The following is a 26153-nucleotide window of genomic DNA, read 5'->3' as shown; positions in this document are numbered from 1 at the left end:
AGTTTTTTTAATGAATGTTGTAGTAAAGCTTAATTTTCATGTCAAACCACACAACGGAAATTTCCAGAACCTATATAAGTTTTAATATTGGTGATATAATTCTTATTATTAAATGTCTTCATTATTTGTGTAGAAATTTGGTCACCTTGGATGCTGCAGAAGATCTCTGCAATTATTTTAAGAAATTAATGACACTTAGTAATGAATGCCGATATTCACATGAACACGGGGATGTACGTATCACCCAGAGGGAAGAATCAGAAGCCCAGCAAAATCATTTCACTTCTACAAACAGTGATAGCATCCTGCAAAATAGAGCTCTCCACTCTTGTGCAGACAGATATAAACTGGATTCACCAGTTTCTGAGAAATGGATGAACTCTGGCTCTAGTCATTCCACATTAACTAAATCCTCCTTATGTGAAGATACAGAAGGAAGAAATCAGGGAGAAATAGTAGACCAGAAGACAGAAGAGAGCAGATCTAACAGTATCCCCACTAAAAGAATCCCCTTCATGGAAACAGTAATGACAAGTTTTCTGCTGAGGAATTGCCAAAATATTGAACATCGTAAAAAAATGTAAGGCTTAATAGATCATTTTTCTTTTACATCGTGTACTTTGTACTTTTTATTGATAGTCTTCGTCAGTGTTTTGGTAAAGGACTTAAATCACTATTGTGTTTCATACGAATTCCCTTAATTGTGTTTTTATGATGTGTACAAATTATTAGTTCTAGTACAGATTAACTTGATTGAATTTTGGCAGGTTCCGATTTAATTAACTAGTATTTAATTGAAAATAAGTATATGTAAAATTATTTTTTCTGTTTTCTAATCTTGAAACAATTCAAATGAATTTTTAAGAAGAAATAAAACACTTTGCTATTTTAAAAATAATATAAAGAAAACTTGCTAAATAATCAGGTAATTTTATTTTTAAAAATATACCTTTTCATGTGCTATTTATTTGCTTCTAAATCTAAGAATAATTTAATAAGCATCTATGCAAATATTTGAATGCATGTGCTATAATTTTTTTGGACATAACCACCTATGAAGTATGGCAATATTCTTGACATTAATCACATAAACCTCTTCCAACTGTTGAATACTTTAATTTTTATTTTTTTTCTTTCAAGTTTTTATTTAAATTCCAGTTAGTTAACATACAGTATATTAGTTTCAGGTGTAGGATTTAGTGATTCATCAAGTGATTCATCACTTACATACAACACCTAGTGCTCATCTTACAAGTACCCTCCTTAGTACCCATCACCCATTTAACCCATCTCCCTCCCCACTTCCTGTTCTTAATAGTTAAAAGTCTCTTTTATGGTTTGCCAACTTTTAAATACTTTTACAAAGCTAATGGCTTTTTTTTTTTTTATTGAACCCGCAAAGATAAGTATTACTTCAGCTTGTCAACATTTAAATTTTTTTTTTTTTATGTCTGGCCTCACTCTCAAGCCAACACAATTAAAAATGGTTAAATTTAGCTTCTCCTAAAATAACAGGTGCTGAATAGGGCAGAATGCAGAATATCACAGTAGCTGATCTTATTTTTCCCAGTCTTTGTTCTTTCAGAAGTTGTTAGTGTGAATGGTGGTTTCTTTTCTGAAAGCTGTATTAAAAAGTTTGGTATTGGGGCTCCTGGGTGGCTCAGTTGGTTAAGCGTCCTACTTCGGTTCAGGTCATGATCTCACGGTTCGTGGGTTCGAGCCTCTTGTCGGGCTCTGTGCTGATAGCCCAGAGCCTGGAGCCTGCTTCTAATTCTGTGTCTCCCTCTCTCTCTGACCCTCCCCTGCTCATGCTCTCTCTCTCTCTCTCTCTCTCTCAAAAATAAATACAACATTAAAAAATTTTAAAAAAAAGTTTGGTATGCTAAAACTAAGACGTATTCCCTAGTACAAAAAAATGTTTAAATTTTCTTGAAAGTGGTTCTAATATTTCCTCATTTATATTTAATCAATTTATTTAATTGATTGCTTTTGCTCTTTAAGAGAGGAAAAATATTTTTTACTTCTCCCCTTCTAAGTTTTTAGCTCATATTCCTGAAACAAAAGATAAATTAATAAGAAAACCATAGAAATATATTTAATATGTTTTACCTGCAAAGTCTTCCTAAAGAAATAAATGACATGCAAGTCTTCCTAAAGAAATAAAACCTGAAATAATAGCTAAACCTAGGCATTTTTGTATTAGGTTTGATGAAGAGTAGAAAGTTTTAGAAAATATGATTAGGGCAAAGGGTATAAGCTAAGCAATAGTAAACTGGGGTAAATTTAGCAAGGCCTGTTTATTCAGATTCTTCTTGTTATCCCTTCTTTTTCAGATAAGAATGCTTCTTTTCTCTGGGTACAGGAAAGACACCTCTCACAGGAGGGTCTTAAGGCCTGCTTCTGGTGAAGGTCAAAAAGTCCTTCCAGGCATGCTGTTTTTCAAAGTCCTGTAGCTTAAAATATTTAGTATGCCAGGGTGTATATTTTGAGGTAGCTTACTCTGAACCCCATCAACTCTAAACACACCAGACCCGCCTATTGTAATTTCACATAAACAACATTTAGAACTTCTTAATCCATTATCAATAAAATAACTAAATGATGATAATAAGGAAGGATGATGAACTGAAAATATAGACAAGCTAAGGATCTAAAGAATAATGGGAAAAGAAAATGTACCCATTTGCTGAACCTCACCATTCAGTGTTTCAGGAAGATTCACTGTCAGTTGTGGAGATGTTTCCTAAGTATTATTTACATGTACTCTTATCCTAAGAGCATTTTATCATTATGATTTTTGCTAAAAAAAAAAAAAAAAAAAAAAAAAGATAATGATGGTGATGGTGATGATGGTAGCTCTAACACAAGCTGTTTTTCTCAACATGGAGAACATCCTACATTCAGGAAGCTCCAAAGTTGTTTTTACCTGCTTTCACTGCATCCAGTTTAGTAAAAAGCAGTCTTTGTATTAGTGTAACTGAGAAAAATATCTCTCATTGTTGTTTACCTTGGGAGCTTTTGATGACACCAGGCTGAAGAATTCAAGCACTCAGTGACTGGTGAGCTTTAGAAGAGATTTACAGTTACAGTCAGTGACACTCGTATGCATTTGTAGAGAAATACAAAATGCTGTCTCAGCTTAAATGAGTTTTCTTACAAACCTTTCACTTTTTACTAGTTATAAATAATAAATACATTTTCATATTATTCATCTAGCCAAAATACTGACTATAGTGCTTTCAAATTTCCCAGCTTGTTCAAAAGAAGAAAGAATGAACAGATAATTGAACAACTGAATACAAATTAAATCCATTGCAAAATTTACAGTTCTGTTTACCCTACAGAAGGACATGATTTGTTGGAATGTGATTATCTTTTCTAAGCATGTGGAGTTCAAGTGGTTTATCTTAGGTCGGAAGTTTTATCCATCAACTTTAACTTTCTATTCATAGCAAAATAGATTGAAGTCTTCTACAGGCTTTCAGTAACATTATGATAATGATAACAATAGTGATAATGAAGCAAAATAACAATAAAATGGTTACATCATTCCCAATTTCCCACAAATATACTACTATGAGAAAAAAAAATGTGTGATCACGTCCGGCAGAGTTTATCACTCAATTCCACTTTGCCTTCAACTTGCTAGTATGAGGGGGAGAAAATTTCATCTAATTGCCAATAATTATAAAATTACTGAAAATTGTTTTAAGAGATACAGGGGAAGGGATATATGCAAGAATCACTTCTCCTTCGTGTGCATTTTAAACTAAACTCTGGAATTTAAGGAACAATTAAGACAGAATAGTTAGTATTTTGACTATACTCTGTACCTTGATAATATTCCTACAATAATCTGTGTGGAAAAAGGAAAACCTATCCAACTAGGAAGAGTTATAAGATTAAGCACACTGAGAACCTACTTACTGTCATTGTTATTCAAATTTTGCTAATGTTGCTGGGCAGCCTAGGGGAATGTGGAAAAAACACAGCATTGATTGATTCAGTGCCTGAATTTGGCAAATAGATGTAGGCTGGGAAAATGTTAGCATTAACTACTGGATTTGTAAGAGCATGATTTAATATTTGTCATGGACAGGGAGGGAAGTGCAGCTGGCAATAACATCATGGGTCCTTTCTCTTACAGTGGAGGGGCCCTCCCTTCTCTCCAAGGCTAGTCTCTCCACTAGGAAGAAGATCACATCCCCTGTTGCCAACTCAGCATAGGCTCCTGCATTTGTCCCTTTTTTCAACACCATTACTTTCCCCCCTTTCTACCTGATCAACATATTCTGTTATCATACAAAATCTTGGTATGATTTCCCTCCTCAAACGAAACAAACAAAACCCCCTAGTTCTCACATCCATCTCTAAGTTACTGGCCCATTTCGCTCCTTCAGATTTAAAGGTTTACCATAAACCTTCATTTGTACTTATTTGCCTATTATTAAACAACAGATGTTCTTATTTTAAAATAATACTTGATGTAGTTCATGTTTATAAATACAGTTTAGGAGGACTTCTTACCCACAACTGATTTTATGGGTCCTAACCATGTTGTCTTTTCTTGTCTGTCTTCTGAATAGAATGGCAGCTTTGGTAATCCAGGCACACTGGCGTGGTTACATCGTGCGCAGACAGATTCATTTCTCTGCAAGCCCACACACCGCTGCAATAGGATCCCTGACATTCCAACCCAATTACTGCGTCAAGAATAAAACTATTTTAAAGGAAGAAAAAAAGGAAATCACCATGAATATCCAAGAACAGAGGAAGAAGGCTGCTATTCTTATTCAGGTTAGTTTTAATCTTTTGGTAAAATAGTCTTGAGAGATGTATTTGTCATCTTTCACTGAGTAATTCTATATAACGGACAGCCCCTGGATCTCAGTGATTTACAGCTACTGGATTTACTTCTTACTTAGGTGACATGTGGGCCATAGGTTGGCTGTGCCTGTGCTTAGTATCTAAGCTGAAAGAGTAGCCTATAATTTAGAAATACTTTTCTCATGACCAAGGACCAAACTGAGCCACACAATCATATTTAAAGTTTCTGATCAGATATGCCATTTGCCAAATTTGCTAACATTTGATTATCCATAGCAACTCTCACTTAGCCTAATCTATAGCTCTTTTTAGAAGAAGTGTGTTTAAAAATCTACTAAAATAATTGTTAAAGTTCTTCAAATACACGTTTAAATTAGAAATTCAGAAAGCAGTCAGTGAATAGACTTGATTCAACCTCACCAAGATCATATTTTGAAATGAAGTTCAACCTGATCACATTCATCCTTTATTTATTCATCAAATATTTTTTAGAATCTACTATTTGTCAAGCACTATAATGGGCTCAGGAACCATAAACACAAACAAACCATACAAGTTCTCTCCCCTCATGGAATTTACATTTTAGTGGAAGAGGCAGAACTAAATAAATACATAAATATAAAATAAACTAAATAAATGTATAAAATAAGGTCTGTGGAAATTCATGGTACTGAACTGAAAGGTAGTAACCAAAAAATGATTGTTTCCCTTTATCCATTCATTCAACAAATATTTCTTGGCACAAAAATCTTACTAGCTTACATTCTGTTGGGATGTGCAGTTAGTAAATAAATATGTTAGATAGTGATAATTCAAAGAGGAAAAATAAAGCAGGGAAAACAGGACAGGAGTATCCAAGGGAAAGTTTATCATTTAAAAATTTTTTTTAATGTTTTATTTATTTCTAGGAGAGAGAGAGAGACAGCGTGAGCAGGGGAGGGTCAGAGAGAGAGGGAGTCACTGACTCTGAAACAGGTTCCAAGCTCTGAGCTGGCAGTCAGCACAGACCCTGAAGCGGGGCTCGAACCCACGAACCGTGAGATCATGACCTAAGCGAAAGTTGGACGCTTAACCCACTAAGCCACCCAGGCACCCCGAAACTTTATCATTTTAGATATGATGGAGATGGAAGACCAAAAAATGTGACATTATAGTGACAGATTAAGCTGTTGGATATCTGGGGGAAGAACATTCCAGACAGTGGAATATCTGATCAAAGGCACTGATTTAGGAGCATACTGCAGTGTTTAAAGAGCAACAAGAAGCCAGTGTGACTAGACAGTGATGGAGGGGAAAAGGGTAACACTTACAAATCAAATCATAAGTCAGTGTAAAGACTTTGGCTTCTCATCTGAATGACACAGGAAGACATTACAGGAATCTGAGCATCAGACTCACATGATCAAGTTTACTTTATGTTGTGATTCTACTGTAGGAAGGCAGAGGCAGAAGCAGCAAAGTCAGTTAGGAGCTATGATAGGAATTCAGACAAGGGTTAATGGTAGCATGGAACCAGAGTGTTGTAGTAGAAGCAGTAAGAAAATCACAGGCCAGGATATATGTTGGTTTATTTTGAAGGTAGAGCTGATAATATCAGTTCATGGGGTTGTGGCATATAAGAGAGTGTGAGGAGTCATGGATGCCTCCAAGGTACTGGAATAACCAAGTAGAGGAATAGCCTTAAAATTAAGATGCTGGCTTTTACTACTAAAGCCATAGTTTTCAAAATTATCTTTGCTATGGTTGTAGTGAATATATTCAGCATTTCAGTTGACTTAATTTGAACTGTACTCTTAAGAGCAATGCATGGACATTACTAATGCCTGAATAGTGATGGGAGTGGGGGAATTCAGTGGATTCAAGGAAACTCTGAGGAAAAGAAAGAACCTCAGTTACCATCTCAAAATATTATTCTGCAACATGAGAAGTGAATATATCATGTAGACCAAACTCCCCCCTGTCCTCAGTTGATAAGGAATACATTTTTTCAGCATTGATGGTATATGGATCTTAAACTTTTGCTTCATTCTGTTCAATGAAGAAAGAGAAGTTTTTCACTTTGTGAAACAGTCTAGTTCAGGGACTGATATCTCTGCTGAATGTTCTTTTGTTGAGCTTCTGTGTATCTATAACAAAAGTATGCATAATTCAGCCTTTCCAGCTTAGAACAAGTCTCTTTTGTTGTACACCATGGTACTTAAAATCACCTAAAGTGATCTCAATTTCATCTTCTCTTCTCTTGAGTACAGTCATCTAGTTTCTTACAGCATTCATAGTAAAATGTGAATTCTAGACTGACTTACTATTCTAGAAAGCAGAGCACAGTGCAATAGAAAGAGGCCCAGGCTTTAGAAGGAGCAAAATGAAAATTTTATGATGGATGTGGTAGAGACTGCTCTCTGCTCACCAGAACTCACATTCTCCCCTTCTTCCAAGCATACAGCCAGACTAGATATTCCACCTTCCCCTGCACTTTAGTATGGCCCTTTTTCTGAGTTCTAGTCAATGTATTGTGAAAGAAACACATGTGCACCACTGCCATGTCTGACTCATTAAACGTTGCACAGATATCCTTTCATATTCTTTTCCCTTTCCAGTTGGCTGAAATGAAGACAGCTTCTCAGGCATCCTTGGAAGCTGTCTGTCAGGATTACAGAGCTGGCAGGGTCTGGATACCTGAATTACTTTATGTTAAAGTGTTGCCCCATGGTCTTTCTCACCCTCTCACTCTTTTCCAGATGATTGAGAAATAATCCTTTAGCAGGGAACAAGTGTATGGTATGCTTTGGGGATGGGAGTTGATGGTAGTTGGAGGGAAAAGTCAGCTATGTCTAATGTAGGTAGAATTTATTGGCCAGGGAATTAATTCGAATATGTGAGAAAGATGAATTAATTATAGATAGACTACTGAGGAGAAGTTGAAACCTTGGCAGAAACAAATAAGCTAGAAGCAGAATCTGAACATCTATAACGCCATTATTTCTCATAAACTGATCAGAGATGGCTGGAAGTTTAATTCCTGACCCTATGCAGGTTCATGAGGAAAGTATCTATATGTATCACGCCAGAAAAACACACACTATATTTTGTATTCTGGAGCTTTGGAGAAGTCCTGTCCCTGATGAGATGGGCTGGATTCGCTGTGAACCACAATGAGCCTTATCATTGAAAGCCTGGATTAAAGTTTCCCTTTACACCCTGTTTTCCCCAGGTCTCCACATCACCTTGATATCTTCTGTAACCAATTCTTCTATAACCAACCCACATCTCCTCACTCATCACTAGCTTATTTGAAACAAATTCCAGATATCATTTCTTTTGTAAATATTTCAGTATGAATTTCTATAAGACCTACTGCTTTAAGTAGAACTATATTACCGACCTAAAAATTGAAAAGCATTTTTCAATATCACCAAATATCCAATCAATATTCAAATTTCTATTGTCTAATCAACGTTTGATTTTTCTTAATCAAAATACAAATAAGGTCATCACTTTGCCTTTGGTTTAAATAATACTTAAAAGTCTCTTAAATACATAGTAACCCCTCTCTCTCTTTTCCTTACAATTTATTAAGGGAACCAGGTCTTTTGTCCTGTAGTTTTCTGCTTTCTGAATTTTGCCAAATGTATCCCCATAACATCACTTACATGTTTCTTGTTTTCTTCTTTTTCTGGAAACCGACAGTACGTTCTGAAATTTGCTATGATTTGGGTTTCTTTCTTTCTTTTTTTTCAGAATACTTCAGGTTAAGCGTCCGACTTCGGGTTAGGACATGATCCCGTGATTCGTGGGTTCAAGCCCCGCCTTCGTCTCTGTGCTGACAGCTAGCTCAGGGCCTGGAGCCTGCTTCAGATTCTATCTCTATCTCTCTCTCTCTCTCCTACCCTCCCCTGCTCATGCTGTCTCTCTCTCTCTCTCAGAAATAAAAAGATATATATATTTTTAAAAAAGAAGCTAAAAAAAAAAAAAAAAGAATACTTCAGAGGCACCTGGGTGGCTCAGTCGGTTAAGCGTCTGACTTCAGCTCAGGTCCTGATCTCATGGTTCATCTCACAGTTCGTGAGTTTGAGGCTCTGTGCTGATAGCTTAAAGCCTGGACCCTGCTTTGGTTTCTGTATCTCCCTCTCTTTCTCAAAACTGAATAAACGTTTTTAAAAAATTAAAAAAAAAAAAGAGTACCTCAAAATGGTTGTATGTATTACAGTGAAGAAGTACATAATGCCTAGCTGCCTCTCTTTTTGGAATATTAGTAACCATTGAGAATAATTGCCTAGTTCAATTCTTGTAAATAGTTTGCAAAATATTGGTACTCTATGTGTAATTTCTCCGTTTTTAACAAAAAATGTCTAAAAAGAGAAATTTTGTTTAATTGACTATGTAGTTACCTTGAGGTACAATTCATATTAGAAAGGTAGGTTAAATATTTGATGCTTTTTAACCAACTTTTAGATTAATGAGGTTTCCTAATATCCTTCAAGTTCACCATAATGTGTTGTATCAGAATACACACATAAAATTTTTAAATACATGATGTTTAATTCCCTTGCAATTTTATTCTTACTGATGCTTAAATTTTCCCTCATTTGGGCAAATTAGCTTCAAATTCGCTTTTGTGACACAATTCAGTCATTGGTAAAACTTCCTTTGCTTTCTGATGTGTCATGATGTTTCAGATCCATTTTGTATACATTTTGTGCCAGGCCTAGATTCAGTCATTGCCCCAAAGGTCTTTGATTCCTTTAATGGGAGTCATATTTAGAGGTCCAGCCTGGGTTTAGGAGTGAATTAGGATCTTAGGGTGTTGTTGCTACTGGTATAGTCATTGTTTTTAGATTTTTTTCATCGTACTGAACTTACAGATACATATTTTTAAGAAAAAAATATACCATTCATACTGATATCTTAAAATTAAATTTATGACTGCAGGATATTTACTTATTTGATTTTATATTTGCATCTCTTTCTTCTATTGAAAGTTGTGATTTCCAATGACATTAACATAATTATTCTTTTTTTTCTCTCCTTTTCACTATTCTGGGTGTGTGTGTGTGTGTATCTGTGTCTATGTACATATGCACATACTTAGTGGAAGTAAATAAGGACCATATAAATAAGAAAAAAAAAAAGCAGGCTATTTATTCAGAGACTGCTATAGCAAGGGGCTCAGCCAGAATTAGTTGCCTTTGGCATAGTCTTCAAAGGCAGGGAAGGGAGTAGGAAATCTTTAGTGGAGAGAGAGAGAGGGAAAGACCTTCAGGCATGGTTTAATTGGAGGGTTTTGGCAGGGGGAAAGTATAAATTGGGCATCTAGCAGTGGGGCATATTATGTGATTGGTTGGGAAGCATATTTGGCTAGCCCTGGTTGATCCTGAGTTGGAAGTAGGGTCAACAATAGGGAGACCACCAGTCGTTGACTAAGTCTTGCCCATTCCTGGCCAATTATTGTCACGGTTGTGGTTTGGCTTTCAAGCTTGGTTGCCACAGAGCTTGTGGGTGACTTCTATTTTCATAAATGGTCTGGTTATTGTCCATACATTCCAGTTCTCAGTATGTACATTTCCCATAATAATAATACCAATATTATACTAACAATATGATTACTGAAAACATGTTTAAGGTATTTCCTGTAGTTAAATTTGTCTTTTGAGTATATTTCACCAAGAATGTAGTAGAATAAATCTATTTTAACCTTAAATAACTTATGTGTGCACATGCCCCCAGGATGAAACATATTTTTGTATCTCTTCAGGAATTCCTTTTTATTTCATATTTGTTTGTTTTATACCTGTCTTACGCGTGTGCACATTTCCAGAGTCAAATCTAAAAAAGGCATATTCAGAGAAGTCTGGTTTCCCCAATCCTATTTTGTGCCTCAATACTTAATGAATTTTAAATTTAATTTTAGAACTTATTTTTTAAATGTTAGCAACCACATATACATATATATTTGATATATATGAGCTTATATAATTTATATATTTATTGTATTTTTATATACAGTCTTGCATAGAAAAATGGTGGCATAGAATATACACTTATTTCTATCTTGCTTTTTAAACTTCACGGATCCTGGAGCTCACTCCCCGGTGGTATATACAAGTACTTACTTAAAAGCTACAGAATTCTTGGAGTTAAAGTTAGGAACGCTTTCTCTCCAAGATTATTGAGGAATTTGAATGATTTTAATTCTATTTGTATGTACTTGGTTTATTTTAAAATGAAATTAGTTAATAGTTATGGGCAAAGATAATACCTCTCTAATAGGCCATTTGTATATGTTGAAATTTTCCTAAATTCGTGTTCGTTTATTTTATACACAATTATTTGAAAATGAGAAAAATTGGTTTTCCTTTGTATCTCTTTCTTCTTAGTTTAGAATGGGTCCTGGAGGAATTGTCAGATAATTGATTGGTTGACCTACATGTGCAGTTGAGGGAGTTTTAAAGATTCTTTTCTGCTTACCACAAGGAAAGTCTCCTGAGATTCAGAACTTTAGACACATGCAGTTGTTTAATTTATCTTACAGTTTTAAGTGTCACATAAAGTTCAAAAAACAGATTATTGAGCCATTAAACTAAGGGCTTAGATGTTTTATCTTCCTAATGGGATAACACAGAGAATCTGGTTTGTAGTTTGATCTATAACCTTGTATAACATGCTTTAAATTTTTGTTTAGGCAGTTTGGAAGGGCTTTCTCTTGCGAAAGAAACTGACAACAGCTCTAGAGGCTATTAAGAATGAAGAATCTGAAGAAGAATATGAAGAAATAAATTTGGAGGATTTTACATTTGATGAAGTAAGTACCAACTACAGCATGTAAATATAGGTCTTAAAAATTTTTAGTATCCTTATTTGGAGCCAAATCAGTTTCTAAGATTTTTATCCTCCTAACACTATGTTACAGATTATTTTAAACAACACTTGAAAAGGTATGCTTCTGATTTCTTAATATCTTCTTTATTTACTCTACAAGCATGTACAGTATATAAATGAGCTCAGAGAGTATTAACAAGAGTTTGTGCATACTCTTTGACACAATGATTTGCACAATGTTTTATCAGTTATCCTTCATTAAATACAACTCTGAGCTTATGTATGCCCTGCTCAGCAGTCTTTTGTAGTTCTTTGTTGTCCAGCAGAATGAGAACACCTTCTATATTATTAATGTAAGTATTCCACAGTAACGTAGCAGACTATACAGACATGTATACCACTTCTCTCCTGTACCTTCCAAATGCTCTTATCAAACTGAGCACTGTTTTCTTTATAATATAATTTATTGTCAAATTGGCTTCAGTCTGAGCACTGTTTTATCATACAGAGCACTAGCCTTTACATTAGTTTTATTCTCTGTTTCCTCTTCTCTAGACAGCTACACCCACATAAACACCACTCTGATGAAGAGGTAGAACATATGAACATCTACAGACTTCCTTATGTCTCTGTAGTATTCATACCTCCATCATTATAGATTAGTTTTCCCTATTTTTGAACTTCCTATAAGTGGAATCATACATTACATTATGTACTTTTTTTTCACATAATATTATGTCTGTAAGATTTATCTATATTGTTGAGTATAGTTGGATATATATCACTCTTGAAAATACCCACTTTTGGGGGTACCTGGATGGCTCAGTCTGTTAAGTATCCGACTGGATTTCGGCTCAGGTCATGATCTCCCAGTTCAATGTATTGAGCCCAGGGTTGGACACTGTCCTCACAGGGGGGAACCTCCTTGGGATTCTCTCTCTGTCTCTCTGCCCCTCCCTGGCTTGTTCACACACAGGTGCGCATGTGTTCTCTCTCTGTCTCTCTATCTCAAAAAATATTTTTTTAAAAAAGAAAATACCCACTTTTCATCTATTATTTGAGTACCCTACTTTTTAAATACTCCTTTTTTTTGTATTTGAATACATACACTTTAAATAGTAGTCTATTCTGCTATTGGAAGATATTTGTTGTTGAGTTAATTCTAGTATTGTCTACATACTAACATTCTTGTGCATGTCTTTTGATGTACATATCCACATTTCTTTTAGGAATAGAATTTCTGGGCATTGACATTTACCTGTGTTTAGTAGATAGTGCCTAATGGTATTCCAAGGTGATTATATCAGTTTATAGTCCTATCAGCAGAATATGAGAGTTTTAGAGGAGCTCTGTCTTCACTAACACTTTGTATTTTCATGTCTTTTTCTTCCATTCCAATAGGTGTATGATGGTATAATTATTGTTGTTGTAATTTACATTTCTGCCATAATTAATAATTTTGAATACCTTTTAAAATGCTTACTGAACAGTTAGACATTCACTTTTGTGACATAATCAAGTGTTTGTGTATTTTTTCATTGGGTGGTACATCTTTTTATTGATTTGTAGAAGTTCTTTATATATTCTGAATACTACTCTGTTTTCCCTTGCAAATATTCTAACTTTTGTGACTTACCATTTCACTGTCTTTATGGTTAATTTTAATGATTAGAATGTTTCTAATTTAAATTAAAAAAATTTTAATTGTTGTGACATATGAGAAATCTTTGATTACTCCTAGATCATCAAGATATTCCAGAAACTTTATTAACCTTCCGCATTTAAGTTTGGATGCATCTGGAATTAATATTAGTTTATAGTGTGAAAAAAGGGTCATGTTCCCCTTGGGTCAAATGAATCTATAATTCAACTTGGGAGAACTAATATTTTTAGACAAATACTTTTTAAAATCCATGAACATAGACTATCCCACAATTTATGTAAGCCATTTAAAATTTCTGTAAAAATGCTTTGTAGTTTTCATTATAGTGCCTTGTACATTTTTCTTTAGATTTATTTCTAGGTGGGTATTTTGTATTTTCTGATATTATATTTATTTATATATGTTGACCTTATGTTCAGCCACTTTGTTAAAATCACTTATTAATTTTAGTAGGTTATCACTCAGGTATTTTGTATTCTGTATACATATCATCATCTGGGAATAATTACAATTTTATTTTTTTCCAATTCTTATGCCTTTTATTGTTTTGTTTTTCTTTTTTTTTGTTTTTTTGTTTTTTATTTTTCGCTTTACTATTTCCAGTAAAATGTTGAATAGTGGTGATATTAGCGGACATCTTTTTCTAGCTTCTGGTTTCTGGGTTAAAGCTTTCAGTATTCTACCACTAAGTAAGATGTTTAACATAGGTTTCTTGTAGAAACTCTATATATGATTAAGGTAGTTATCTTCCTTAACATATTTTTACCATTCTAAGAGGTTAATATGATGATGATGATGATGATGATTTTATATATGAGTTGGATTTTATCAAGTACTTTTTATGTGTATAACATTGATTTTCAAAAATTAAATCTTATATTCTTAGAATAAACCAACTTAGCTATAATGTATTATCATTTTTATTACCTCTGACTTTGATTTACTAATATTTGTTTAGAATTTTTGCATTTATATTCAAGAAGAACTTGTACCTATAAATTTTCTTTTTTATAAATCTCTTAATTTAGATTTTGGTATCAAGGTTATGTTGGCCATATACATTACATGGGAAATGTTTCCTCTGTTTTGTTTTCTGGAAGAGTTTGATGTAAGATTGATTTTATTTATTTCTTAAAAATGTGTCTCAGCATATAATCTATTTGGGGAAATGTTCCATGAGCATTTGAAAGGAATGTTAAGTATATTGTTACTAAAATCACAGTTACTTCAACTTTATTAATTTTGGTTTTAAAAATCTTCTGAATCCTCAGTGACCTTGGGGGAAGGAATCATGTTATTGAAAGAAGAATGCTAACATCTCTTACTATGATTGTGGGTTTCTCTAAACGAGTTTATAGTTCTGTCAAATTTTGCCTCATAGTTTAAAGCTACATTATTAGGGGATACACATTTTGTATAGTAAGTGATTGTATCATTGACTGTTTCAACATCACAAAATTGTCTTCTTTAACTCTAGGTTCCCTCTTTAACTGAATGCCTTAGTGGCTACTTCCTGATATTTCATACCTACAACAACTTTATTTTGGATGGTAATTTTATAGTAATAGATATTTTTTAACCATTCCCATTTAAAATTTCTATGTTTTATATTTAAAGTATGACTCTCATAAGAGAATATAATTAGGTTTTGCTTATTTTTATCTTCTATTCTGATATTATTTTATTAACATATTCAAACTATTTTAATATTTTTATAAGAGTATAGTTAGGTTTGTAAATACCATCTTTCTGTTAGATTTTTGTTTGTCGTGTGTATTCCTTCTATATATTTTTTAGTTTTTTATTGCCTTCTCGTGCATGAATCAAGTTTTTTGTTTGTTTGTTTTTCCTCCTCCCCCCCCCCCCCCCCACAATAGCTTGTTAGTTTGTGGTTATATTTTTCCATGTACCTCATTTCTTCCTGCATTAACATGCTTCCATCTGCATTCGTTTTCCTTCCCTGAAGGATTTTTTTTTTTTTTTAGTAATTATTTTACTTCATGTGAGGTTTTTTTTTAATCATTTGAACACTTCTCTTCCTTTAAATTTTGAAAGATATCTCCTCTAGGTATAGAATTCTAGGTAAAGTTTTTGTGTTTAAAGATGTTAATTTATTAGCTTCTGGCTTTCATAGACTCTGTTGAAAAGTCAGTACTAAATCTTATTTTTCTTCTCTGAAGATACTATCCTCCCACTCTGGGGCTACATTTAATGTTCATTTTCTGTGCTTATTTTTCAGCAAAGGAGTGATTTTATTTGCATTTACTCCGCTTGTAGTAAGGAGGTCAAAAGCTTCTTGAATCTGTGGTTTGTCTTTTACCAATTTTGGAAATTTCTTGGCCAATGATTTCAAACATTTAATCTTTTTCATTATTTCTCTTCTTTGTGGTAAAGTGGTTCCAAAAATGTATATGTTAGAATTTCTTACCATTTCATATTAGATTCTTAGACTCTTTTTGAATGGTTCTCTATTTGCTTTGTTTTTGTTGTTGTTGTTTATTTTTTGTTTATTTTGCTTCTGTGTTTTAATTTGGATGTTTCCTACTGATGTATTTTGTAGTTCACTAATCATCTCTCTTGAGTTATCTAAGAATTTTTAGCCTATATTTTGCATTCTTAATTTTAGTTATTCCATTTTTTAGTTCTAGAATTTCTACTTGATTATTTATTATAAATTCCAGCTACATCTTGAAGTTTTCTATCATTTTCTATATTTTCCTGATTATATCAAGTATGGTATTTTCAAAATTTTCTTGGTTCATTGCAACATCTGAATCACTTGTAGGTTTATTTCTATCGACTGTTTATCTCTTGTATTTTGAGTTAGTTCTCATTTTTAGCATTCAATCTTTGATTAAGTATCAGACATGAATGTAAAAAAAGTGTAAAGACCCTAAAAGATGCTTTTTTTTTCTTTAAAGAGGATTTAATTTTAATCTTGCAGGCAGATATTGTATGGAAGAGATTCTTTGACATTTATTTTTAAGCTTTGGTAATGTGTAATGACTTTATTGTACCATTTGGGTAACTGTTTGCTTCTCTTGAATCTTTAGGATTATGTATGCTCATTACTGATAGTATTAACAGGCTATGTAAGTAGTGTGATGGCTAATGAATTATAGGTTTGAGTGACAATTTAGTGTAAACCACTTTCCATGAGTTACATTGTATTTATATATACTTCTGAACATCAATGCCAAATTGCAGAGGGTACATGTGTCTTTTGTCCTTTTCTTTCTCTTTTTTGCTACTTGATTGCTTATTTCACCTTAAGCATTTAATATATAGAATATGAAAATGATTACAAATTAATACTTATTTCTTTACTATTTTCTTTCCAATGAGATAACAGCCATTAAATAGCAGTCTAGGAATAAAGAACAACAAACTTTTAACTACTGCATTATAGCTGCTGAAAAGATCATGGATAGTCACTTAATAAGAGGGTATCAGTGAGTGGCAAGTACAGTGTGGAAATTACCTAAAGAGATAGGGACACGGTGACTGGGGATTCAGTGAATGCATCAAACAGCGTCATCACTTTTTTTAAACTCATCTTACAACTTAAGATGTCATGATTAAATGACCAGAGAGTCCCTGTATCAGAATGTCTATATGCTGGAAGAAGAAATGACACATTTATTACTTGTCACATCAGGCAGCAGGAGCTTAGTGCTCCTAGTTGTTCCCCTTTGTTCCTAAGTTGCACAAGGAGGAATCTGAGGAATTCCCCCCTAGGAATCCCAAGCCTAGGAAACCTTATATTTTAAAAACGGCCACCACCAAACCTACCCATCCTATGATCCAGAGGAAATGATTATCTTAATTATACCGGACAGCAAGGAAATTTTTTCTTCTGCCCCAGAGAGAAACACTAAAAGACACTCTCTGAGTCTCTTAGCATAGTAACATAAGACTATCTCTGTCTTCTGAGTCTATGAGCTATAGTGACATCTTTGAAAAGATAGTCAGCAACAACAACTTTTTTATGTTAGAAATTAGTGTTAGAAATGTTAGAAACCTACAGAAAATTGTTTCTCAATAATATGTAATCTTTGTGTATGCATGGCAAATTTTCCCATAAATACCAACTCTAGGAGCCACTCTGAATAATAACTCTGGACAGGGGCCAGGATAAAATCCATTGGTTTATCCTCATCATGTATTTATTAAGGTTATTACTATCAACAGCCCAGGTGTTTTTTCTTTAAGTTTCTGTACTGACTCCCATCAGATATGGAGCTTTAATCCAGGTACAGCTGGAAGTATTAACTCTTGCACAGACTCTTTCTTGGGCCTCAAGGAGGAAGTTTAAGGTAATTCTGCTATCTGAAACAACCCTCGCCGGTGAGTCGAGGATGACTTGAATGATTTCTAGTGGTGTTTCCTTAAACACTTGAAAGATGATTTATGACCAGGACACCTTCCAGGTGGCATTTGTCCACCCCAGTGGATGACTGAGAATGGGTATAGGGGAAAGATCTAGAGATGTTTTTAATGGGTGGTACGGGTTCTGGGGCTATCCCTTGATATCCTGATAAACTTTTCTGTAAAGTTAAGGGAAATGACTATCACACTGTGGTCACAGTCTTCTGGAGAGGGATGGCAGCCCCAGTAATAAGTTAAATTTAAGGTTCTTGCAGTCATTTGGAAGGGCCCTGGAGGGCATTTTTCTCGTGGAAGAAGGCTTCGAGGGTAGCTCTGAAGGACAAAAGATTACCAATGTCCGTCCCTTTCTTGTATCTCTCAGAATGTGAGGTGTTCGTTTCAAAATTGCTGGGTGGTTGTTATCCTCCACCTTCTCAAAATTCAAGTGTCCCGCTTCAATAACTGTAACTTCACTTCCCCCCCCCCCCGCCCCCCAACAATTCTCTATTCACACCTGGACCTTTTGCGTGGAAGGGTTTAGGACAGGAATAGGAATAGGACAAAGGCATTTGTATAGAACTCAGCCAGGATGGAGTTTGTATGCCCTGAATGCCCTCTGGCCAGGCTGTACCCTGAGGATGAGGGTGCAGCCATCATGCTGGTCTGGGGCTCACTGTTAGGGAAGAGAAATAGGCATCGTGCCCAGGAATTGTCGGGACAGAATCCTGAATTGTCAAAGCAGGTCTATCTTAACCTCGGGGCAGTTTCGCCTAATCATTTCCTCGGAAGTAGCTGCAGTCCTTTTCTGGAGAGTCACATTAACTGCCTTATCAGTGTGTTTGGACATAAGGAAGTAAGACTGGTGGAGTCAGACTATCAGCTCACTGTTGAGCAGCTTTTGTGATAAAAGGCAGTAACTTTCAGACTCCAATGGTCCAGAAAACTGTAAAATGACACAGACCAAATTTCAAGGCCTGCAGCTAATGTGGCCAAAGCCAGCTGACCCCCTGAAAAGGTCTCAGAAGTAGTAAAGTATTGAAAGTTTAATGTAGTCAAGTTTCCACTAGCAGGAAGGGGAAAGGATCCATGCAATGTGACCTCTTCCATCATAGATATATGAGTAAATTTAGTAGAAGTCATGGGGCATCTGGGTGGCTCAGTCAGTTAAGCATCTGACTCTTGACTTCAAACTCACGGTTTGTAAGTTCGAGCCCTGCATCAGGCTTTGCGCTGACAGTGTGGAGCTCTACTGGGATTCTCTTTTTCTCTTTCTCTCTGTCCCTCCCCTTCTGTCTCTCTCTCTCAAAATAAATAAATAAACTTTAAAAAAATGTTGCAGAAGTCACGAGTCTGGCATGCATTGACAGCCTCAAAAATAGAATGAAGCCCAATCCATGATTTGATTCTAGTCATCTCATCAGGGGATGGGACTTTACCTTGGACATCCATAAGAATAATCAAAACCATTCTGTAAGCAAGTCTGATTTTATTTTCCTGTTTGAGGGCCCAAAACAGGTTGTCTTTGGTCAGCCTGTCTGTAGTTTTCCACATGGCAGATCGAACTGTGGGCTGTTGGCCACAGCCCAAGTGTCAATTGGGTTTCAGCTTATCTGAAACCATCCCTGAACCAGGCCCAAGCATTTAGGGGAACCAGGGTGATAATTAAGATCCTTCCTGGCCAGCAGCTTTGGTTCAGGCCATTGAGTGGAGGTAATGTTTCCCTGAGAATTATAGCTGCTACTTTTTCATGTCAAAGCCAGGATGCCACTGAGGCCAGAATGGCTATTTCTTTTGACAAGTGAGGCTTGGGAAGACCAATCACCTTGTTAGTTATTGAATCTGAGTTGTTTCACCCTAAACCAAAACTATTAGGTCAGAGAGTCATAAGGCCTCCAAGGGTCAATCATTTAGTTTCTAAAATAGTCTAGTAGGGAACTTCTTTTCAATAGGAATATACCGGGTATCTGTGTTAGAAAGGTCACAAACCCAAAACCACAAGGGATGCCTCTAGGTGGAGGCCAGAGGGTCCAACTGATAAAATCATCAGTCACAGAACCTTGTATTGTCTCCAGTTCTGAAGGAGTCGAATAAGATATTGGGCCTCCTTTTTTGCGGTAAAAAGCCGAAGAGAGGGTTTGTTGTTGTTGTTGTTGGGTTTTTCTTTGTTTGTTTGTTTGTTTGTTTTGCTGGCTACTAGAGAGATTGAGATGTTATCTTCTATAGTCCCAAGAAATTACTTGACTAACCAGTCCCTAAATGCTGGCCCCAGAATTTTTTCAGGTTTGTCAGTCAAGTCCTGCGGGCAGAGGTGTGATCATATTCACCATTATCAGGACAGTTGAAATTAAGACTTTTTTTTAAATTGAGATATAATTCACATACCATTCTGACATGACAACCAACAGGATACCATCTACATAATGAAAGCTATGGACATCAGAGGATAGACCCAATGGTCATCCAACAGATGTTAAGTTACAAGAGTTTGTCACACTAACATTTCTCTACCTGCAACTCTTCACCTATTGGGATAATTCCCTATGGCACTTATGAGATTGAAAAGTAAAACATGTAATATATCAACTTCTACTCTACAATTCAGCTATAGAAGTAACAATAGTACATTGAATTAGCCTAAAGAGCCCTACCCACAAGATAACTTTAGCTCCTTCTTCCACAGTGAACCATGTCCAAACCCCATCAGTTGAATCAATCTGGTCCATACACTATGAGTCCAGAGTAGCATAGTACCATCTAACACAGGGCAAAACACTATCTATATCTTCCCAAGGTGTTAGCTATACAAAGATCCTTGAAAAGATAATGTAGAAAGAAAGCTGTCATAAGGCATGCAGAAATGAAGACCCATGGAAAATTGTTTCCTGGCATTAAGCACCTATTAAATACTACTCATAATGAACTTCTGAAATAGTGATGAATAAGACATTTCTTGGGCCTTGTGTTTGCAGTGCAAAGTGGATAACCTTTTTAAAAGGATTCTTTTAGCAGAAGTTTTAATAAGCCTATGTCTCAATCTCCTTTAGAGGGAATTTTTGCCACTTTGCCATAAAATATCTATAATAATACATGTTTAAATAATAGGTATTATTAGACATACCTATAATAACTTAATATATGTCTAAATAATATGTACTATTAGACATGTCTATTATCTAAATAATAGATATGTTAAGTCTAATGTGACATAGTGATCTACACTGGCAGTTTTATTTTGCACCTTTTATTTTTTATTTATTTATTTTTAATATTTATTTATTTTTGAGAGAGAGAGAGAGAGTGCAAGGGAGGAGTAGAGAGAGAGAGGGAAACAGACACAGAATCTGAAGCAGCAGCTGTGAGCACAGAGCCTGATGTGGGACTTGAACTCACTAACCGTGAGATCATGACCCAGCCGAAGTCGGACAACTAACTGACTGAGCCACCCAGGTGCCCCTATTTTCTACCTTTTAAATTATAAAGTAATTTTAATTGGTGCTTTTATTTGTTGACTTAATTTAACAAAGTTTATTTTCTCTGTTACTTAATACTTTTAGAAACCACCATATTAAAAACAATAAAGTTATCTTAAAATTTAAACCACCAGTCCTCTTACAAGTCCCTAAATCTAGAGAAGATGAGAAAAGCTAATATAACATAAGTATAGAAAACCACAACAGTCAAATTTGAATTTTTTTTTCTCCTACTGAAGTAAAATTCAGTAAGTTTTCGGGAATAATTTTTGAGGAGACAAATGTGTTAAGCTGGGCAACTTTCAGCTCTGGAGTTCATGTTTGATCCCTATCTCAAACTAACTTCACAGAGTGTTACATATTACAGTACATTGTGGGAAAATAAACAAATGCAATCTAAAGTATACGCAAAGGAAAAGACTACAGTGACATTTTGTTTAATGAAGAGAGGTATGCATATATATATATATATATATATATATATATATATATATATATAACCACAATCTCGAACAATATAAGCCGTCATGCTTTTTTCATTGAGAATGGAAGAGAGTGTTTAGAAAGTGAGACATGAGATTTATAATGGGCCAAGTTTCCAACTATAAGGCTTATAAAATGCTCCAGAAGATTTCAAGAAGTATTAGAAAGAATTATTTTGGGGATAGCAAGAGGCAACTTGGGCAGAAGAAGAAAGTGTTGAGGCCAGAGAGCAGTAGTGAAGGGAGGAAGGAAAACATCAGGTCATGGCTTTTAGCATTTCTAGGACTTGCTCAATTCTGACTTGTTGCTTAGGGCGAGTCTGATCCTAGTTTCATGCATCAAATGAAAGGATTACACTAGATGGCCTGAAACATTTTGTATATACACACCCAAATAAACATGAATGTTATTTGTAGCCCTTTCTTTCTTTCTTTCTTTCTTTGTTTCTTCCTTCCTTCCTTCCTTCCTTCCTTCCTTCCTTCCTTCCTTCCTTCCTTCCTTCCTTTCTCTCTCTCTTTCTTTCTTTTTTCTTTTTGTAGCTCCTCTTTTAAATATCCTAATTTTCTAGACTCTAAAAGTTTGATTATAGAATAATGATTTCTTCTCTGATCAAAAGCCAAACACATGGTCGGGATGCCTGAGTGGCTCAATCAGGTGAGCATCCGACTCTTGATTTGAACTCAGGTCATGATCCCAGAGTTGTGGGCTCAAATCCTGTATCATCAGGCTCTGTGCTGAGTGTGGAACATGCTTTGGATTCTCTCTCTCTCTCTTTCTCTCTCAAATTAAAAAAAAAAGCCAAATACATGTATATCTGGTCAAACATTTCAATTGTGAACACACAGTTACAAATCTAAGTTCAAGTTTATTTTTAATATGTAATAAATTTGTTAGTAGTTTTCTAATAACTAGAAAGCTTTCCAGATCCTCAGCTGTAAGTTAAAGAATATCTGAACAGAAGGTTTTCTTAAGCAATAACTGAAATTTGTATAAATGTCCAGTCGTAAGCATGATATATTAATATACATTTTTAAAACAGTAGTATATTTATAATCTTGGCCAATTCCTCCTGACATTTTGAAAGTGTTTTTTCAACGTTCGAAATACTGCCAAATATACTTGATATTAATAAGCTTGTACTCATATAAATCAGCAGTCTTGGTAATATGTTTCGCTTGTGATTATATAATTACTAAAAGTATCTTTAGCATGTTATATTAAGCCTTCTCTTCATGCTTCTAGAAATTTCTGAGATAGTAGTTAAAGAATTGTTCTGGAAGCTTATAAAAGTTTATGACCTTGCATTAAAAACCAAGGAAACCTCTTTTCAAAGGTTTCTGCACTTTTATGTTATCAATTTAGAGACTATATTTTCCCCAGACTTTAGATAGCTTTTTTAAGAAAGAGACTTCCATCTACAGCTCTGTGAAATGGCAAAGAAATCACTCTGCTTTGTGAGTCCCTGTCCTGCTGTAGAAAGAAAACAAAGAAAACAGCTGGAGTCCCTGAGAATATAAAAAGGAGGTGGTTAGCAGGTGTTTAAAAGAAAAAAATAAGTTGTTTGTTTATATGTTAAAAAAAAAACAAAAAAAAAGTGTATATATCCTTGCCTGCCAATACTGCTCCTTTTCCACAGTTAGTCCTTTAGCGGCACATTACCTTTTAAATTTTTCCTCCATTTTTTTATTGTAGTAAGATACATATAACATAAAATTTACCATCTTAATTTTTAAGTGGTATTCAATGGCATTAAATACATTCATAAAGTTGTGTTACCATCATCACCGTCCAATCCATATCCAGAACTCTTTTCATCCTGCAAAACCAAAACTACATAGCTATTAAACAATAACTCCTCAATCCCCCTTAATATCCTAGAGTTATCACACTCTAGTTTGAAAATATACCATCTTAACTTTCTCCTTTACAGTTCTACCTCCACCACTTTCAGTTGTTGCTATAACAAAATTACCTCTTTATAAACCTAAACTAATAACTCCATTAAATGAATTAGTATCTTAAATTATATGGGAAACTAAATGTGGAATTACAAGCCAAAGTAACAAAAATACTAGCTTTTAAATTAATATTTTTTAATATATTACTCTCAAGTCAAGTAGGAAACAAAAAGTTGGTTTACAAACTGTTGCCACAATAATATTAGCTTTTATAATTTCCCACATATTTCTCTTCACTGAGATCTTTATTTTTTCATAGGCTTCAAACTGCTGTCTAGTCTCTTCATTTCAGCCTGTAGGACTCCCTTTAGCATTTCTTTCAGTGTAGATCTAATGATCATAAACTCTCTCAACTTTTATCTGGGACTATTAATTTCTCCCTTGAATTTGAAGGACAGTTTTGACAATATAGGATTCTTGGTTGACAGTTTTTGTTGTTGTAGTTGTTGTTTTCTTTCAGCATTTTGAATATATCAACCCATAGCCTTCAGGACTTTAAATTTTCTGATAAGAAATCTGCTGACTGTCTTAGTGAGGATTCCTTGTATGTGACAAGTTGCTTCTCATTGGCTTCTTTCAAGATTCTCTCTATCTTTGGCTTTTGAAAGTTTGATTATGTGTCTCAGTTTGGGTCTCTGAGTTCGTTGTACTTCAAGTTCATTGAGTTTCTTGGATGTTTATATTCAGGTCAGTCACTGAATTTGAGAAATTTTTAGCCATTGTGTCTTCAAATATGCTCTCTACCTCTTTCCTTCTGTTCCATCCATGACTCCCATGATGCATAGGTTTATACATTTGATGGTGTCTCACAAGTCCCTTAGGTTCTGTTCACTTTTCTTCAATTTTTTTTTTTATTCCTCAGACTTGATAATTTCCATTGTCCTATCTTCATGTTCACTGATTCCTTTATCTACCTACTCAGAGATAGATCTATCTAGTGAATCCCAGTAGTGAATATTTTATTTTAGCTATTGCAGTTTTCAGCTCTAAAATTTCTTCTTGATTTCTTTTCAGATTTTCTCTCTTTATTGATATTTCCATTCTGTTTATATATCATTCTTTCTCCTTTTACTTCTTTGAGTATCTTTAAAACAATTATTTTAAAGCTTTTCCTAGTAGATCTGCCATGAGGTCTTTTTTTAGGGGTAGTTTTGGTTGATTTATTTATTTTTTCTTTGAATGGGCTATAAACTTTTCTGTTTCTTTCTAAGACTTGTGATTTATATATTTATAACTGGACATTGAATCTAATAATTATAGTAAGACTAGAAATTAGATTCTCTCCCCTAGGTTTTGCTGGGGTTTTGCTTTTGTTTTTATTGCTTTTGTTTTTGTATTTATTACTATGGGCTGTCTCTGTGCTGAGGATCAGCCTGAGTTACAAACTTAAGGTCTTCTCAGGTCTTTTCTGAGCCTATGCCTTTCTCTGAACATGTATATTGACTCTCTAATTTCCTACATACATGCAGATGCTTTTGAACATTCTAGCCTTAAAAAAATGAATATCCTAGTCTTTAATAGCTCCCAAAAGATGAAAAAGAGGAAAATGAAAGGGTTGGGGAGGATACCAGTCCATTAAATCCCTTGGAAATCATTTAGCTGGTGGGGCAGGGGCTTGCAACAGTAGATGTACGACAAAAGGACACCCACTTCTTTGTGCCTCTGTGACCAAAAGTAATAATCGATGATCAATGCACAGATTGCCAATATTTGGAGATTGTTGTCCTCATTGTCCACACAGGTTCCACAAGCTATGTGCAGGCTATTCCTGGAACACGTGAAGAGCTGCCTGCCTCAGGGCCCAGGAGGAGAGAATAGTTGCTACTGTGCTAAAACCTAGTACTGAATCAAGCTAACCACAATTTACCATCCAACTCTTCCCCTGGAAGTTGTAAGCCTTCAATAGACTCCAGAATTCCAAAATTGTTATATCAAATGGATTCTGCCTGTGTAATCATTTTCTAGGTTGGGAGACAGGTTCCCAGTTCTCCCTACTCTACCATCTTCCCAGAATCCGCTGGGACATTGCCTTTTATCATATTGTCTCCATATCTTCACATTTTCTCTTCACATTAGTAGTTTTCACCAGATTAAGAACACAAATTTGATGCTAGCTGAAATGCCCTAGGCCTTGATCGTTCCTGGGATGGAACTGGATTTTTCTTTATTTGTCATACAAAAGGAAGAATGAAAAAATCTGAGCCCTAGGGGCACCTGGGTGGCTCAGTCGGTTAAGTGTCCGGACTTTGGCTCAGGTCATAATCTCACAATTTGTGAGTTTGAGCCCCACCTCTAGCTCTGTGCTGACAACTCAGAGACTAGAGCCTATTTCAGATTCTGTCTCCCTCTTCTTCTCTGCCCCTCACTCTCTCTCTATCTCTCTCTCTCAAAATAATAAAATAAATATTAAAATTTAAAAAAATTCTGAGCCCTGAATCCTGTTTGCATCATAAGTAGTGCTTTTTAAACCAGATATGTATTCTTAAACCATATATAACAGATACATAACTGTTAAAATGTTTGCCCAGAAAAAATTCAGCAATGTACCTGTCAAACAACAGTGGAGTA

At 34.9% G+C, this 26153-nt stretch overlaps 1 protein-coding gene across 1 annotated transcript in view; it reads left to right on the top strand.

The window, feature by feature from the left end:
• The window catches only part of LRRIQ1 (leucine rich repeats and IQ motif containing 1), a 210904-nt gene that overhangs the window by 75270 nt on the left and 109481 nt on the right, over positions 1–26153 (top strand). Inside the window, exons 15-17 of the mRNA XM_039253164.1 lie at positions 134–580; positions 4587–4797; positions 11507–11626. Of these exons, the coding sequence (XP_039109095.1) occupies positions 134–580; positions 4587–4797; positions 11507–11626 (778 nt within the window). The remainder of the gene's footprint in view (positions 1–133; positions 581–4586; positions 4798–11506; positions 11627–26153) is intronic.

Source organism: Hyaena hyaena, unplaced genomic scaffold (assembly GCF_003009895.1).
Source record: "Hyaena hyaena isolate Hyena2069 unplaced genomic scaffold, ASM300989v1 scaffold_442, whole genome shotgun sequence".
NCBI lineage: Eukaryota > Metazoa > Chordata > Mammalia > Carnivora > Hyaenidae > Hyaena > Hyaena hyaena.
The sequence above is the reverse complement of the archived record's forward strand: the minus strand, read 5'-3'. Positions and strand labels throughout refer to the sequence as shown.